General features: G+C 43.1%; 1 protein-coding gene across 5 annotated transcripts in view; it reads right to left on the bottom strand.

Annotated features, from left to right (window-relative positions):
- Positions 1 to 16,190, bottom strand: part of dop1a (DOP1 leucine zipper like protein A) — a 224,271-nt gene that overhangs the window by 142,627 nt on the left and 65,454 nt on the right. For all 5 annotated transcript variants that reach the window (XR_010963688.1, XM_067989164.1, XM_067989163.1 and 2 more), the window contains exons 9-12: positions 9,514 to 9,625; positions 6,772 to 6,892; positions 4,384 to 4,503; positions 3,184 to 3,295 (exon numbers count right to left, since the gene is read on the bottom strand). Coding sequence is in view for 4 of the 5 variants with exons in the window: in XM_067989164.1 (XP_067845265.1) it covers positions 3,184 to 3,295; positions 4,384 to 4,503; positions 6,772 to 6,892; positions 9,514 to 9,625 (465 nt within the window). In the remaining variant the exon portion in view is untranslated. The remainder of the gene's footprint in view (positions 1 to 3,183; positions 3,296 to 4,383; positions 4,504 to 6,771; positions 6,893 to 9,513; positions 9,626 to 16,190) is intronic.

The following is a 16,190-nucleotide window of genomic DNA, read 5'->3' on the forward strand; positions in this document are numbered from 1 at the left end:
CATGCTCAGGACTGTGCAGTCCTTTGCCCCATGGTGCCATGCTCAGGACTGTGCAGTCCTTTGCCCCATGGTGCCATGCTCAGGACTGTGCAGTCCTTTGCCCCATGGTGCCATGCTCAGGACTGTGCAGTCCTTTGCCCCATGGTGCCATGCTCAGGACTGTGCAGTCCTTTGCCCCATGGTGCCATGCTCAGGACTGTGCAGTCCTTTGCCCCATGGTGCCATGCTCAGGACTGTGCAGTCCTTTGCCCCATGGTGCCATACTCATCCATGGTTTTCATTGTTGGCAAGTTTGTTCTTGCTTTTTAGAGGAATATATTTCTCCTGAACTGTACTGATCATAGTTTTAAATATTTCCCACCGCTGTTCTATCGCTTTGTCAATTTTTTTTCCAGTTTACCTTCCATAGTTCCACTCTCATCCCATCAAAATTAGCTTTTTTCCAATCTATTACTTTGGTCTTTGTCTTACTTATGTCTTGCTCAACCATCATTTTAAACCTTATTATGTTATGATCGCTATTGCTGAGATGTTCTCCTATGTTTACTACTCTTGACTGCTCTGGTTCATTTCTCATTACTAGATCCAGCAGTGATTCCTCTCTTGTTGGGCTTCTCACATACTGGGTAGGAAAGGAGTCCTGTGTACACTGTAAAAATTCCATTCTCCTTTCCCTTCCCCTACCTCTTCTTGCCAGTTTATTTGGGAGTAGTTGAAATTTCCCATGTTTATTAAATTTCTTTTTACTCATTTCATAAATTTGCCTATATATTTCATCCTTCACTTCCGTTCCATTATTAGGTGGTCTGTAGAATATGCCTATTAACGTGACTGATCCCTTATACTTTGTCTCAATGGATTCGGTTTCTATCTTAATGTTACTTATGCCCCTTTCTTCTATGGCCATTATGTTGTCCCCAATTAGTAGTTACCCCACCCCCCCTTTCTTCCCTACCCTTTCTACATACGTTATATCCTGCAATATTTGACTGCCAGTTATGTTCTTTATGTAGCCATGTTTCAGTTATCCCTACCACATCTGGCTCCTCGCTATGAATTATTGCCTCCATTTCCCCCGTTTTCTTTCGGATGCTGTGCACATTGCTGTACAGGCAATTTAATTTGTTTTTAAATTACTTTTACTTTATTTTTAACAGTCATTTTGTACTTCTGTTCTATAACTGTATTTGTTGCCTGGCCCTTATTCCTTACCTTGGTCTGACCTTTACTCTCATTTCCTATTTTTTTTATCTTCAGACTTAGGTTATCCTCACTAGATCCCCCCCATCCCCCCATCTTACCAGCTTAAAGTCCTATCGACAGCCCTATTTATGCTTTCTGCTAGGACACTTATCCCATTCTGGTTTAGCTGGACCCAGTCCCAACGGTACAGCTCCTTCCTATCCCAGTACTGATGCCGGTGTCCCATGAAATGGAACCCCTCCTTCACACACCAGTCTTTCAGCCATGCATTCACCCTCCTGATCTGTCTATCCCTATGTCAATTAGCACGTGGCTCGGGTAGCAATCCCAAGATTACCAACGAGGTCCTTTTTAAAAAAAAAAATTGTTCCTAACTCCTGATATTCTCTTAGGGAAGAAAAGCGAGGAGGTCCTGCTATGTCACTGGTCCCAACATGGACCATGACAACTGGATCTTCCCCCTCCTTTTCCAAGTTCCTCTCCAGTTTCTCCGAGATATCCTTATCTTTGCACCAGGAAGGCAACACACACTCTCGGTTGTAGAGGATGCTATCTATCCCCCTAATTGTCAAATCTCCTATGACTACAACCTTTCCATTCTGCTCCTCCCCTCCCTGGGACTGCGTCCTACTCCACGTGCCATGGTTAGCATTCTGGCTGTCCACCTCGCAGCCTGCATCCTTATCCTCACAGATAGCAAGTATATTGTACCTATTGGATAGGGGCAGTGGGACATCCTCTCCTACTTCCCTTTGGTTCCCCTTACCCTGCTGACATGTGTTGGAGTGTCGCTAACTCACACTCCAGCTCAAGACTCCGAGTTGGTATGATTCAAGGCAGAGACATTTCCTGCAGACGCGGCAATCTGGGACAGTGTCACTGTCCACAAACCACAGTCCCGATACACAGCCTGCACGAACATTTATTTATTTATTTGTTCTAGAACTAGTTGAAACACTTAAGGTCTAGGTTATGTTTATATTATTGTTTTATATTTTAATTAATTATTTATTTATTTATAAGTGTGTGTAGTAAATTAAAGACTTGGTTTAATTTCCTCGGGTTCCGCCTCTCCCCCACTCTGTGCTGACTATCATGTCACCTTTTGGGATTTTTCCCTGGGTTTGTTTAACTACTCCAATTTCCCGCCCTTTTCAACTGTTTAGCTTTAAGGCTATTTAACTAGCACACTAACCACTAATAACACTACCAACCACTAAAGACATCTCGCCTCTCACACCCAGGTCTGCTCCGACTGCTCTCCCTGCTCCCGTTTTATGGTGTGGGCCGCACTCTCTTCACACACCAAGTTCCATCTCGCCATTCTTTGCCATTCAGCGCAATGTTGTTACCAAGTTTTGCCATGTTGTTCTGCTTATAGTAGAACAGCAGCACAGTTTTTTATACAAATTATTTCTCAAGTCACATGAAAAGTGAATATTTTGCAAGGTATCAAAATAAATGACATCTTCTCCCTCCTATATTTTATCTATTCCTTGCCCCTCCCATTCTTACCTTCCAGATTTTATCCATTTGTTGCAACGTCACCCATTCTTCTTGGCACTTGAGCAGTTTCTGCTAATACAGAAGTTCTCGCACAACAGACTACCAAAAGTTTATAACCTTGCACCTATTGTGTATAATTTACTGAAGCCTGAATTTAACATTTTTGTATAGATCATGGCTCAAGTGTATATTTTCCTTCAATCTCACTATTCTTTTTCATCCTCCATTTATCGACAATTTATTTAGGAAAATCCAACATATTTAGTCACTAAGGTCAGAATGTTGAACCTTGGGTAGAATTAACGTATTGATGTTCCTAAAACTTAGAGGAATAATAGCCAATGAAAAACTCAGACAGTGGTCTTTTCTTCATATCATTAATCTGAAATGTACAGCTCTGTTTGTAATCTTCATTATTTTTTTTACTCAGATGCTAACAATCAACTACAGAAACTGATTAGGTCAAATCCTTACCAATGACACTATGTCCAATAGGAAGTCTACCAAGAGACAGAATTCAGCCAGAGAGTACTCTGACATTTCCTTGCCATGAGATGAAGCCTGCAATCTTGCACTCAGTGTCCTCCTAATGAGAGAAGGAAAAGATGTAATATAGTACGTCTACATGAATGCAGGCTTGATTTTCTCAAACTATCAGTATACTCAGGTACAAACTGCTAAATAAAACGGATACTAATAGTAGTTTCTTCCAAATATGAAACCTTGCTTGTCCCAAGAACTCCGGTATCATGGGTAAAACCCTTTCTGGACAATCTTCAACTAATACTAACGAGAGATGTTGAACTGTGCAAGACCCTCACCGTAAATATTTGCCAGTACCGCACAATGTAACCAGTAATATGTCATACTCCAAGTAAGTGTGTAAACTTTATTGAACTTAATAAAATACTTAGACTAAAAAAAAAGTTGTAATTTTGCTTTAGCTTAACAAAATACAAAAAGGTCATTTCTTAGATTGCTCCCCTAGCTTGTAATTTTCCTTTATACAGGTATACATGTGAAAATACCACTATCAGGTTTTGAAAGGAACCTTTACTGGGTACAGTATGTAAAGATTATTTAATAAGGCTTCGTTTCACAATTGGTGGCTAGAACCCAGCAGGCACATGGGAACACCACCAGTACGCTCCCCTCCAAGTCACACACCATCCTGACTTGGAAATATATCGCCGTTCCTTCATCATCGCTGGGTCAAAATCCTGGAACTCCCTCCTAACAGCACTGTGGGAGAACCTTCACCACATGGACTGCAGCGGTTCAAGGCGGCGGCTCACCACCACCTTCTCAAGGGCAATTAGGGATGGGCAATAAATGCTGGCCTCGCTAGCGACACCCACATCCCATGAACAAATAAAAAAAAATGCTGTCCTAATGGCCAAATGTCTTCCAACAGACTGGCTCATAGTGGTTGTTACTAAATCATTTTGCTATTTTAAAATATGCTGAGTGATCCAATTACTTCCCCAGTATTTGGAAAATGTCAAATGACACACTTATATAACCATTTAACACAGGCCATTAACAAAAACCTTACACATTCTCACAAAATTTACCCGAAAGTCTCAAAAACCATAAAATGGTGAAAAACTGTAACTATAGCCTACTTGTTACAAGATTACTGCAATGTGATTAATACAAAGTTGTGCCACTTACCTACAACATTCTTCAAACCAACGAGCTATATAATCCCACATGTAATATGGTTCAAAGGAATTAAACAGAAGGTTTGCAGTTTTAATCAGCTCTGAAGTCTTCTTATTCTCTCTCATTTTACTGAAACAGAAAAAAAATCATTACACCTCAGTTGAAAAAGTCACACTTGAAAAAAATATAAATATTTCTTGTATTTTATTATTTTGAATATAATTAGTGACTCAATTTTATTTCTAGCTTGCATTATAACTCATATTCCACACTAACCAAAACATGTACTTAATATCAGTTAAAATATTATTTCACAGCTTCTGTCCAACAAGAGTGAAGATTTCTGACAGGAACCAACAGGGTATTCCCCCATACAGGATAAAAGAACATGCATGAAGTCTGGGTTGGATCTGAATCCAGACATGAGAGCTGAAGGAACAGTGTGCCCTAACCTACTGTATGGGTTAGGGCACACTCTGCTGTCCGTATCCTAACGTGCACCAAGTTTAATTCACCCATCATCCCTGTGCTCGCTGACCTACCATTAGCTCCCTATCTGGCGATGCCACAATTAAAATTCTAATCCTTGTTTTCAAATCCCTCCATGGCCTCGCTCCTCCCTATTTCTGTAACCTCCTCCAGTCCTACAACCCTCAGAGATCTCTCCACTCCTCCAATCCCAGCCTCTTGCACATCCCCAATTTTAATCGCTCCACCATTGGCAGCCGAGCCTTCAGCTGCCTAGGCCCTAAGCTCTGGAATTCCCTCCCTAAACCTCTCTATTCTCCTTTAAGACGCTCCTTAAAACCTACCTCTTTGACCTAGCGTTTGGTCACCTGCCCTAATATCTCATGTGGCTCTGTATCAAATTTTGTTTGATAACGCTCCTGTGAAGTGCCTTGGGGCATTTTACTATGTTAAAGGCGCTATATAAATGCAAGTTGTTGTTGTTGTTGTTGCAGCACCTCCTCCAGCAGGCTGATCATTAACATGTGACAGAATGGTTCATTTAGATATTCCACCTCCTATGTAAACAGTAAAGTTGTGTTTGAACATTTTTGGGGCAATTCTGTGGTCATGGAACCCACTGCAGAAACCCCCCCCGCCCCTTTCCCAGTTTTCCTCAATGTCCACGGCCTTGAATTGGAACAAAATCCCGATTGTTCTGAATCGGAATAGTGTCAACGGACAGCAATCTTTTGATAGCCATTGATTTGCAGTTTGTTAAACTCCCTGATCTCAACTTCTTTATAAGATGGATTTTCAGACAATTTGAGTGCTTGATGCCCTGTTGACACCATCAGATTCAGAACACAAGGCACTGTTTACCTGGTAGGCTTGTGAAGTGTGCATGATGAGGAACGCATCAAGTGTGCATGGAGTGAAATGCCTGAGGATTATCTAGCTCAGCTCCTTAATCAGATGCTTTTACAAAAGCTCTCCGTCCATCCTCAGCTCAATCTGTGTTCTAAATGTTTGAAGTACAGGTACTTACAAACTGTAAAACACCAAGTACTGTGAATATAGCCTCAGAGTTAGGATATTCCTTTTAAAACTACAACAATGTATCTCCTAGACTGTTTACTGTGCTGGTGAGTTTAGCACACTTTTGAATGCAACTATCCTTCTGAACAAGCACTGGGCTCAGTGGCAGTTTAAATATACTGGGAGAGATAGTGTAATTTTAAACTCTAATTTGACATGAGTAAACTCAGTTAGAATAGTACTTTTAAATGCTGTGACTGTTTTCAACAGTCAAGGAGAAAAGGTGTTGTAGAAAGCAGCCCTTTAAGCAAAAATGCCACCAGTTTAGCTAACTACCAGCCAACACCTAGCTGTTGCACTTGGCTGGATGAAAAGTCAGGTGAGACAACTAGATGTGAATGGCAGCTATTACTATAAATAGCTGACAGGCACAGAGGAAACTCAAACTGAGCACCTTAAACTGAATTTTATAGTTGAAAATGCATGACTTCAGCAATGATTTTATACACATTCACGCACACATATGCGCGCACACACACACACACACACCCCCCCCTAAAAAAGTCACACTGATAGGATATTTTAAAACTAATCATATTGAGGTGTTCCCGCAGCCCTGGCCTTGAGGTGCTGCAGGATTTCAGGGGTCGTGATTATTCTGTACACTGTTACACTTGAAAAACATGCAAACTGCAAGACAGTAGGTGTAATTACTTTGTTCTATTCAGTAGTACAGAACATTTCTGAAGGTGTGCAACGATGCACATCAAATTGTCATCTCCTACAGGCAAAAATGTAAACATTATGCTGCACAGTCCAACTTTAGTATACAGAGGTGAAAGATACTGCAAATTAGAAATAATTACAGCTCTCTTCCTTTAGGTTGTAAGTGATCCAATTAAGCTAAAATACCTGCTTAACTGAGTGTGGTCTTTGTTGAAAGGCGGTTGTGTCTTCAGGTTCAATTCAATTTTGCACTGTGAATACAATGTTCTGAAAACTTCTATAAGTACATCTTCTAAGATTGCTGGACCTAGAATGACAGATTCAACTCTAAATTCTCTTAACCAAATATAAAGAGTACATAGTAGGAGACAACCTCAAGAGAACAAATGGTTTACTGCATCATTAGCAGTTGCAAAATTGCAAGTACTGTGGAATCAGTAGGAGAAAGCAGCATGACTTGCTCGTGAATGATGCATCACCAATGGGATGTGGGTTTGCTCACTCATGATTCACTCACACTGAATTCCTGATCATGGTGTGTTGCCAGGGAAGTACTAAGCTGACATAAAGCAGTTTGCCAAATAAAAAGAGGGGACCAAAAAAAGACATTAGGCAAACCACCTCAGGCCATTCTTGCACATCGTCCAAGTGACTGGTTACAAAACAATATTAGTAGCAGCTTAGGATCAGAGCTCGCTTGTAAGGAGCAGAGCAGAGAGGTAGAAAAAAACAAAACTGCTCATATCATGCAGGGTAGAAGTCAGATGCATCAGAAAGATGGTGCAGACGAACAAGCTTCTGCATAGAATACCAAGCAATCTGACAGCAACATATTTAGTTGTTTCAACAACTTCAAAAATATGAACTTATGTTACAGCACTGAAACACAACACACACAAACTGCTTTTTAAAGCTGCGAGATTCCTCAGTTTGCAAAGGGATTCAAGTTTGCATTGTGAAACAGCCGCATAAAATTTTGTTCAATCTTCCTCCCTTCTCTCTACCTCTGTTTTGCTCAATAGAAATGTGGTAAAGAAATCAAAGTGATTAATTCTTGGCAGAAGAACTTGGCATTTCATAACTTGTTTTTTTTTAAAGAAACAAGTATGCTGTTGGTTTTGCAGTGTAATTTTCATCAACGTAAAGCACAGAACAGCAAATAAACCTGACTACACTACAGTCACCTGGCAGACCTAATCCCCAAAAGTCTATAAATTGAAGATTACAAGAAAGTAGAACCCATCATTTGTAAATAATCAAAACAGAATATTCTACTTTAACTATTACAGTGTAATAATCAGGTTGCTCTGCAACCAAATTACAAGCTTTAATTATAAACTGATACTGTACATTTAAAGTGCACATGCTTTTGTAAACTGACAGCTTGTTAATCGCAAGGACAAGGTTCCTTTGATTTCCACATGCATCTTTATTATTCTATATAAATCACCGTCCATCCATTTCTGCATGGAATACTCATCAATTTTTTGTTAACTCCTTGGTATATCAGCCACTATTTTTTTTTTATTCGTTCATGGGATGTGGGCATCGCTGGTGAGGCCAGCATTTATTGCCCATCCCTAATTGCCCTTGAGAAGGTGGTGGTGAGCTGCTTTCATGAACCGCTGAAGTCAGTGTGGTGAAGGTTCTCTCACAGTGCTGTTAGGAAGGGAGTTCCAGGATTTTGACCCAGCGACGATGAAGGAACAGTAATATATTTCCAAGTCGGGATGGTGTGTGACTTGGAGGAGAACGTGCAGGTGGTGTTATTCCCATGTGCCAGCTGCCCCTTGTCCTTCTAGGTGGTAGAGGTAGCGGCTTTGGGAGGTGCTGTCGAAGAAGCCTTGGCGAGTTGCTGCAGTGCATCCTGTGGATGGTACACACTGCAGCCACAGTGCGCCGGTGGTAAAGGGAGTGAATATTCAGGGTGGTGGATGGGGTGCCAATCAAGCGGGCTGCTTTGTCCTGGATGGTGTCGAGCTTCTTGAGTGTTGTTGGAGCTGCACTCATCCAGGCAAGTGGAGAGTATTCCATCACACTCCTGACTTGTGCCTTGTAGACGGTGGAAAGGCTTTGGGGAGTCAGGAGGTGAGTCACTCGCCGCAGAATACCCAGTCTCTGACCTGCTCTTGTAGCCACAGTATTTATATGGCTGGTCCAGTTAAGTTTCTGGTCAATGGTGACCCCCAGGATGTTGATGGTGGGGGATTCGGCGATGGTAATGCCATTGAATGTCAAGGGGAGGTGGTTAGACTCTCTCTTGTTGGAGATGGTCATTGCCTGGCACTTGTCTGGCGCAAATGTTACTCGCCACTTATGAGCCCAAGCCTGGATGTTGTCCAGGTCTTGCTGCATGCCGGCACAGACTGCTTCATTATCTGAGGGGTTGCGAATGGAACTGAACACTGCGCAATCATCAGCAAACATCCCAATTTCTGACCTTATGATGGAGGGAAGGTCATTGATGGAGCAGCTGAAGATGGTTGGGCCTAGGACACTGCCTTGAGGAACTCCTGCAGCAATGTCCTGGGACTGAGATGATTGGCTTCCAACAACCACTACCATCTTCCTTTGTGCTAGGTATGACTCCAGCCACTGGAGAGTTTTCCCCCTGATTCCCATTGACTTCAATTTTACTAGGGCTCCTTGGTGCCACACTCGGTCAAATGCTGCCTTACATAATAATGCAGCAGTTGTTGATTAAGAAATGTGCAGCCGCCTTCTCAGAACCAATTAGAAACAAATTGTTGTCCAAATGAAAATTTTACCCCAAATGATGGACACAGAAACAATGTCACAACAGACTGAGCTTTTGTGCTACAATCCTTTGTCAAATAAGATTAACATGAAATTCTTGTCATGCAGACGCCTGCTATCACAGCATATCTCTTCCTGTCCCAGATGGTATGTTGGTCCATAATACAATACCTAGTTCTGGCTTGTCCAAAAGACTAATGAGAATGCGAAAGGGTTTCAGATCATGCATTGGGGTCCTTTCTTCCTCTCCACATCCTTTCCCTTGCAAGATTCCCACCATGGCCTGTGGAGGGGTGGGGGGGGGGGGGGGGGGAAGAAAAAGGGGGAGGTTAAAAAAAAAGTAGCTAAAAGGAACAGATACAAATCATTTCCATCACTGACCCCATTTCAAAATGTAAACTTCCACATTCAGTACTGGGCAAAGAAGTTGCCACAGCCTTAGTTTTCTTTTTTGTAAATTAAAAATATTTAAATGTTGGTACATGTGCACAGAGAACCGACTCACACATCCACCAGTTCATGCACGATAGTCAAGAAGGGAAAACAACAAGTTAGGTTTCAACAGCCAAAACATTTTTAAGCAAAAAATGTTGTTACATTTTCATGAATAATTATAGGGATCTCAGTGGTTCTTGAATCATATTAACTCAACATGCCAACTATTATTCTGTTATTATATAAAACTAAAATTGATTTATTTTATTTGCTCTTGGGATGTAGGTGACACTGGCATGGTAATATTTATTGTCCATCCAGCTGTAACAAGCTGTTACAATTCAAGCTTCTCCCAACACACTTTATTCATCAAAAGCAAAATACTGCAGATACTGGGGATCTGAAATAAACACAGAAAATGCTGAAAATACTCAGCAAGTCAGGCAGAGTTAATGTTTCAGGTTGATGTCCTTTCGTCAGAACTGGAAGAAGTTGAAGATTAAACAGTTTTTAAGCAAGTACAGAGTCAGGGAAGGGTGCGGTGGGGCCGGGGGGGGGGGGAAAGGAAAGACCAAAAGGGAAGGTCTGTGATAGGGTGGAGGGCAGGAGTGATTAAATGACAAAAGGGATGATGGTGCAAGGCAAGGAGGGTGGTAATGGGACAGGCTAAGAAACAAAAGATGGGTCGAGAGGAGCTGTAACTGGCAACATCAGTAACATTATCAGCACTTGCTGTCCAAAAAAATGGGAGCAGTGGGTATGATCTCAAGTTATTGAAATCAGAAGGTTGTAAAGTGCCTCATCGAAAGATGAGGTGCTGTTCCTTGAGCTTACGTTGAGCTTCATTGGAACAAAGAAGCCAAGGACAGAGAGATCAGTGGGACGGGGAATTAAAATGGCAAGTGACTGGCAGGTCAGGGTCATGTTTGCGGACTGGGCGGAGGTGTTCAGCAAAGTGATCACCCAATCTACGTTTGGTCTCCCAATATAGAGGAGGCCAGATTGTGAGCAGTGAATACAGTATACTAAATTGAAAGTAGTACAAGTAAATCGCTGTTTCACCTGGAAGGAGTGTTTGGCGCCCTAGGCGTTGGGAAGGAAGGTGAAAGGGCAGGTGTTGCATCACCTGCGCTCACATGGGAAGGTGCCGGGGGTAGAAGAGCGGGTGTTGGAAGAGTGGACCAGGGTGTCGCAGAGGAAGCGATTCCTTCAGAATGCTGAAAGTGGAGGGGAGAGGAAGATGTATTTGGTGGTGGGATCGCGCTGAAGGTGGCGGAAATGGCAGAGAATGATACGTTGAATGTGGAGGCTGGTAGGGTGAAAGGTGAGGACAAGGGGGACCCCCTCATAGTTCTGGGAGGGAGGGGAAGAGGTGGGGGCAGAAGTGTGGGAAATGGGATGGACAGAGTCGAGGGCCCTGTCAATTTTAGGATTCCTCGGTTGAGGAAAAAGGAAGACATATCGGAAGCACTGGTGTGGAAGCTGGCATCATCAGAACAGATGCGACGGAAATGGAAAAACTGGGAGAAGGGAATACAGTCCCTACAGAAAGCGGGGTGGGAGGAAGTGTAATCAAGGTAGCTGTGGGCTTCTAGTGGATATTGGTTGACAGCCTATCCTCAGAAATGGAAATAGAGAAGTCAAGGAAGAGAAGGGAAGAGTCAGAGATGGACCACGTGAAGGCGAGGGGAGGATGGAAACTGGAAGCAAAGTTGATGAAATTTTCCAGTTCGGGGCGACAGCAGGAAACGGCACCAACACAGTCATCAATGTACGGGAAAAGAGGTGAGGGAGGGGACCCGAGTAGGACTGGAACAAAGAATGTTCCACGTATCCCATAAAAAAGCAGGCACAGCTAAGAACCAAACGGACACCTTTTATTTGGAGTAAGTGATTGGAGTCAAAGGAGAAGTTGTTCAACATAAGAACAAGTTCAGCCAGGTGGAGGAGGGTGGTGATGGATGGGGACGGGTTGGGCCTCTGTTGAAGGAAGTAGCAGAGGGCCTGCAGGCCGGCCTGGTGGGGGATGGAGGTGTAGAGGGACTGGACATGGTGAAAAGGAGACGGTTAGGGCCGGGAACTAGAAACTGTTAAAGTGGCGGAGGGTGTCCGAAGAGTCGCGGATGTAGGCCAGAAGGGACTGGACAAAGGGAGAAAAAAGAATCGAGATAGGAAGAAATGAGTTTCTTGCGGCAAGAACAGGCTGAAACGATGGGTCTCCCAGGCAGTCCTGTTTGTGGATCTTGGGAAGAGGGTAGAAGCTGGCTGTGCAGGGTTGGGGGACTATGAGGTTGGAGGCACGGGGGAGGGGTGAGGTCTCCAGAGGAGATGAGGTCAGTGACGGTCTGGGAAACTATGGCTTGATGTTCGACAGTGGGGTTATGGTCATGCGGGGGGGGGGGGGGGGGGGGGGGAGTTGAGGAGGTGGAGAGTTGGTGTTCAGTCTCCACAAGGTAGAGGTCTGTTTACCAAACAACAACAGCACCGTCCTTGTCAGCAGGTTTAATGACAATGTCAGGGTTGGACCTGAGAGAACGGAGTGCTGCACGTTCAGAGGGAGGTAGGTTCGAGTGAATGAGGGGAGTAGAGGAATTGAGATGGCCAATGTCATGCCAGCAGTTCTTAATGAAAAGATCAAGAGAGGATAAGAGGCCAGAGGGAGGAGTCCAGGTGGAACGAGAATTCTGAAAGTGCGGGAGAAAGACTCCTGGCCAAAGAAGTCGACGCGGAGACAAAAGCGACAGAAGACGAGCTTAGCATCGTGTCGAGCTCAAAATTCATTGAGGTGGGAACGCAAGGGGATGAAGCTAAGGCCTTTGCTGAGGACTGATCATTCGGGGTCAGAGAGGGGAAGGTCAGAGGGATAATGAAAACACGACAAAAGGGAGAGATTGGAGGGAGGGATGGGGTCAGAGGAAAATGAAGGGGAAGATCAATCAGGAGGTATGTTGGTATCTAAGAGTTGTTGAAGCTTGCGGTCCTTGATACCTGATAAGAAGAAAAAAAGTTTTTTTGTTTAAGCGCCGGATGAGGCGAAGGATGAAATGGAACTACGGAACAGGACAACTCAGAAATAGAGTGAGTCGGTGCTGATGAAGAGAGAGGTCGAGACTGCGCATGTGGCAGCGTATGGAGTTGAGCGTGGATCTCAGGAAGCAGCAAGAGCAGTGGTTCGAGGAACGCTGAATATCATGGAGATATCTGTAATCATGGGTGGATCCGAAACATGAAGGGTGGAATTTAAGTTGGAATCCACGGGAAATAAGTCAGAGCTGGAGACATTTTATTCATGCTCACCATGGGCAGACCTCCTATAATTCTCAGGGCTAATTGTCCTTTTCTATGGTTACATTCGAAAGTTGTAGGGGTTGCCCACAGTATCCTCGTATTCATTCAGATAAGAGCAAAAACTACAATGCTGGCAGTTCATACATTTCAGACTAAACTACAAATCGTGTTTAATGCAAGACATACATTTATATGGACGATAAACCAGCAAAATAAGTAGTTATTTTTTAAAATAAAATTGAAGTTTAAATACGTCGTTTAATTTAAGGAGTCCTTAAACGCAACATAAGCACCCAAATTCCATGCAGCTCCACCTCACCACTGTGGCATAACTCTGGTTCAGAGAAGTGAACTCAAGATATGGCGAAAGGCTGCTATAAAATCTCTCTCCAGGCAGCTTGTTACACCTCAGATCCAACGTAAGCCAGTCATAATAAGCGAGTGTGTTTGAAGAAAATCCACTCTTTTTCAACAACCCTGTAATTAATATTAATTATTTACCTCACTCCAGGTGGGTGGAAAGTTGTCTGAAGAGTTGTTTACTAGTTCAGACCTGAACAAAGCCTTTTGGCATTTTGGCTAACCCAACACCTCCTGTAGCAATCACAGACAATTAGATCACGCCTGCAGCAGTCACAATTGTATATTTACACCATCCATATGCACTCGAGACAATAATAACGGAAATCCAATCTAAAACAGCAGCCATGGCTCCAATTTTAAAATTCCAATGCCCTGACCTAGCTACTATTTCATATGAAAAGATACAACTTAGAAATGTTATAACATAATGCTGGACGTAGCCTGCATCCATCACTACAGATCGACAGGATGCTCCCCCCAGTCAATAACTTGGATTTATGAGACAGGTACACGTGGGAAAGTCACTCAGTCACCTCCTGCTACTGTGCATTAGTGTCAGTTCTGCTCAGTATAAGCAATTTGATCGATACTGAGCTGGATATAGATGAATCGGATAGTTCCAAAAGCTGTGTCAACGGCAACAATAATAGTTGTGCACTGGTGAAAGATTTAGCTTCAGTTGTCAAATCATAGACTCAAATAGCAGAGAAGGAAGCCATTTGGCCCATCGTGCTTGTGCCTGGACTCGGAGTATAAGAACGCTGGAGATGTAGTACTGTAGGCTTTTATCCATTTGGCTTGGAAGGGATTTCAGTTTACTTTATATTATAATATTAGTATGATGTTAGATTCAGTTCACAAAGGGTTAAATCAAGGGATGATTGGAAGATTATGGCCAATACCTCCACAATTTCCACCCTTACTTCCCTCAGCAATCTGGGATGCATCCCATCCGGACCGGGTGACTTATCTACTTTAAGTACAGCTAGCCTTTCTAAAACCTCCTCTATCAATTTTTAGTCCATCCAGTATCTCAACTACCTCTTCTTTTACTGTGACTTTGGCAGCATCTTCTTCCTTGGTAAAGACAGATGCAAAGTACTCATTTAGTACCTCAGCCATACCCTCTGCCTCCATGCATAGATCTCCTTTTTGGTCCCTAATCGGGTCCCACCCCTTCGTTTATTACCTGTTTACTGTTACTAGATAGATCAGAGTATTTCTAAATGGCAAGAAGCTAGGAACTGTGGATGAACAGAGAGATTTAGGGGTCCAAATGACGATCCGGATTCTTTCCCCTCAGTCTGGTTCAGTAAAAACTGAAGTCGAATACATTTTAAAGTTCATCACAACTTTAATAGCAGGGTTCTTAGTCTGCAGCATGGATTTGGACTCCCGATAGAGTCCCTCTATGCTGGCAGAGCAAGAACAAGAAACATACAGAAATCCACACGTTTTTATACAAATCAATAGGGTTGGAACATACTTAACGAGAGTCAACACCAATCATAAGCCGGTTGCCATGCGAGGTTACATTATTTCCGGCCAATCATAGATCGTCCATGTGCTGACCATGCTGCTGTTAGACATCAAAGGGGATACTTCCTCACCTTCCAACTTGGAATGTTCTTCCCTGTTCCTTCTGTTCCTTATCTCCCAACCTGGAATGTCTTTCAACTTTGGCTAAGCTCGTTACCTATATTGATCTGCCATAAACATGGAGACATTCAGACCAGTCCTTGAATCACATCAAAGACTCTACATTGATAAGACAATGCAAACCTGCTGACTACGCAAACATATGGCCCAGCAGGAGGCCAGGCCACCTGTACCAATCTCAGTTACTAACTAATTAACCCTTTCTAACCATTTTGCGTTCTGCTTCTTTACCACGTAGGCATTTTAATATTTTACTGAAAACTGACCACGTAGGGATTCTCACAATTACAGAAATCACTAAAAGCTAGTGGACAGCTGCAAAAATTAATTTAAAAGGCTAATGGAATGTTGGCCTTTATCTCAAGGGGGCTGGAATACAGAGTGGAAGTCATGTTACAGCTGTACAGAGCTCTGGTTAGACCACATCTGGAGTATGGCACTCAGTTCTGGGCACTGCACCTCAAAGGATATATTGGCCTTGGAGGGAGTGCAGCGCAGATTCACCAGGGTTAAATTATAAGGACAGGTTGCATAGACTAGGCTTGTATTGCCTTGAGCATAGAAGATTAAGGGGTAATCTAATTGACATGCTTAAGATGATTAAAGGATTTGAAAGCGTACACAGAGAGAAGCTATTTCCTCTGGTGGGAGTGTCCAGAACAAAGGGGCATCACCTTAAAATTAGAGCTGGGCCATTCAGGGGTGATGCCAGATAGCAATTCTTCACACAAAGGGTAGTGGAAATCTGGAACTCTTCCCCCAAAAAGTTGAGACTAGGTCAACTGAAAATTTCAAGACTGAGGCTGATAGACTTTTGTTAGGAAAGGGTATTAAGGGATACGGAACCAAGGCTGGTAGATGGAGTTAAGATACAGATCAAACAGAATCTAATCGAATGGCGGAACAGGCTCGAGGGGCTCAATGGCCTAGTCCTATTCCTATGTTTCTGTGGCAGTCCAGGAGATCAATGTAGCCGCCACCCAAACATTAGGAGGAGAGTATAGCAGCTGTTGTCACTTCTGTAGTGGTAACTGCCAGTGTGTTTGAATTCAGCAATTCCAATCTCCCCCTCCCCCCATTCATTTGATTCCGGTGGGTGCGTT

Source organism: Heptranchias perlo, chromosome 8 (assembly GCF_035084215.1).
Source record: "Heptranchias perlo isolate sHepPer1 chromosome 8, sHepPer1.hap1, whole genome shotgun sequence".
Taxonomy (NCBI): Eukaryota; Metazoa; Chordata; class Chondrichthyes; order Hexanchiformes; family Hexanchidae; genus Heptranchias; species Heptranchias perlo.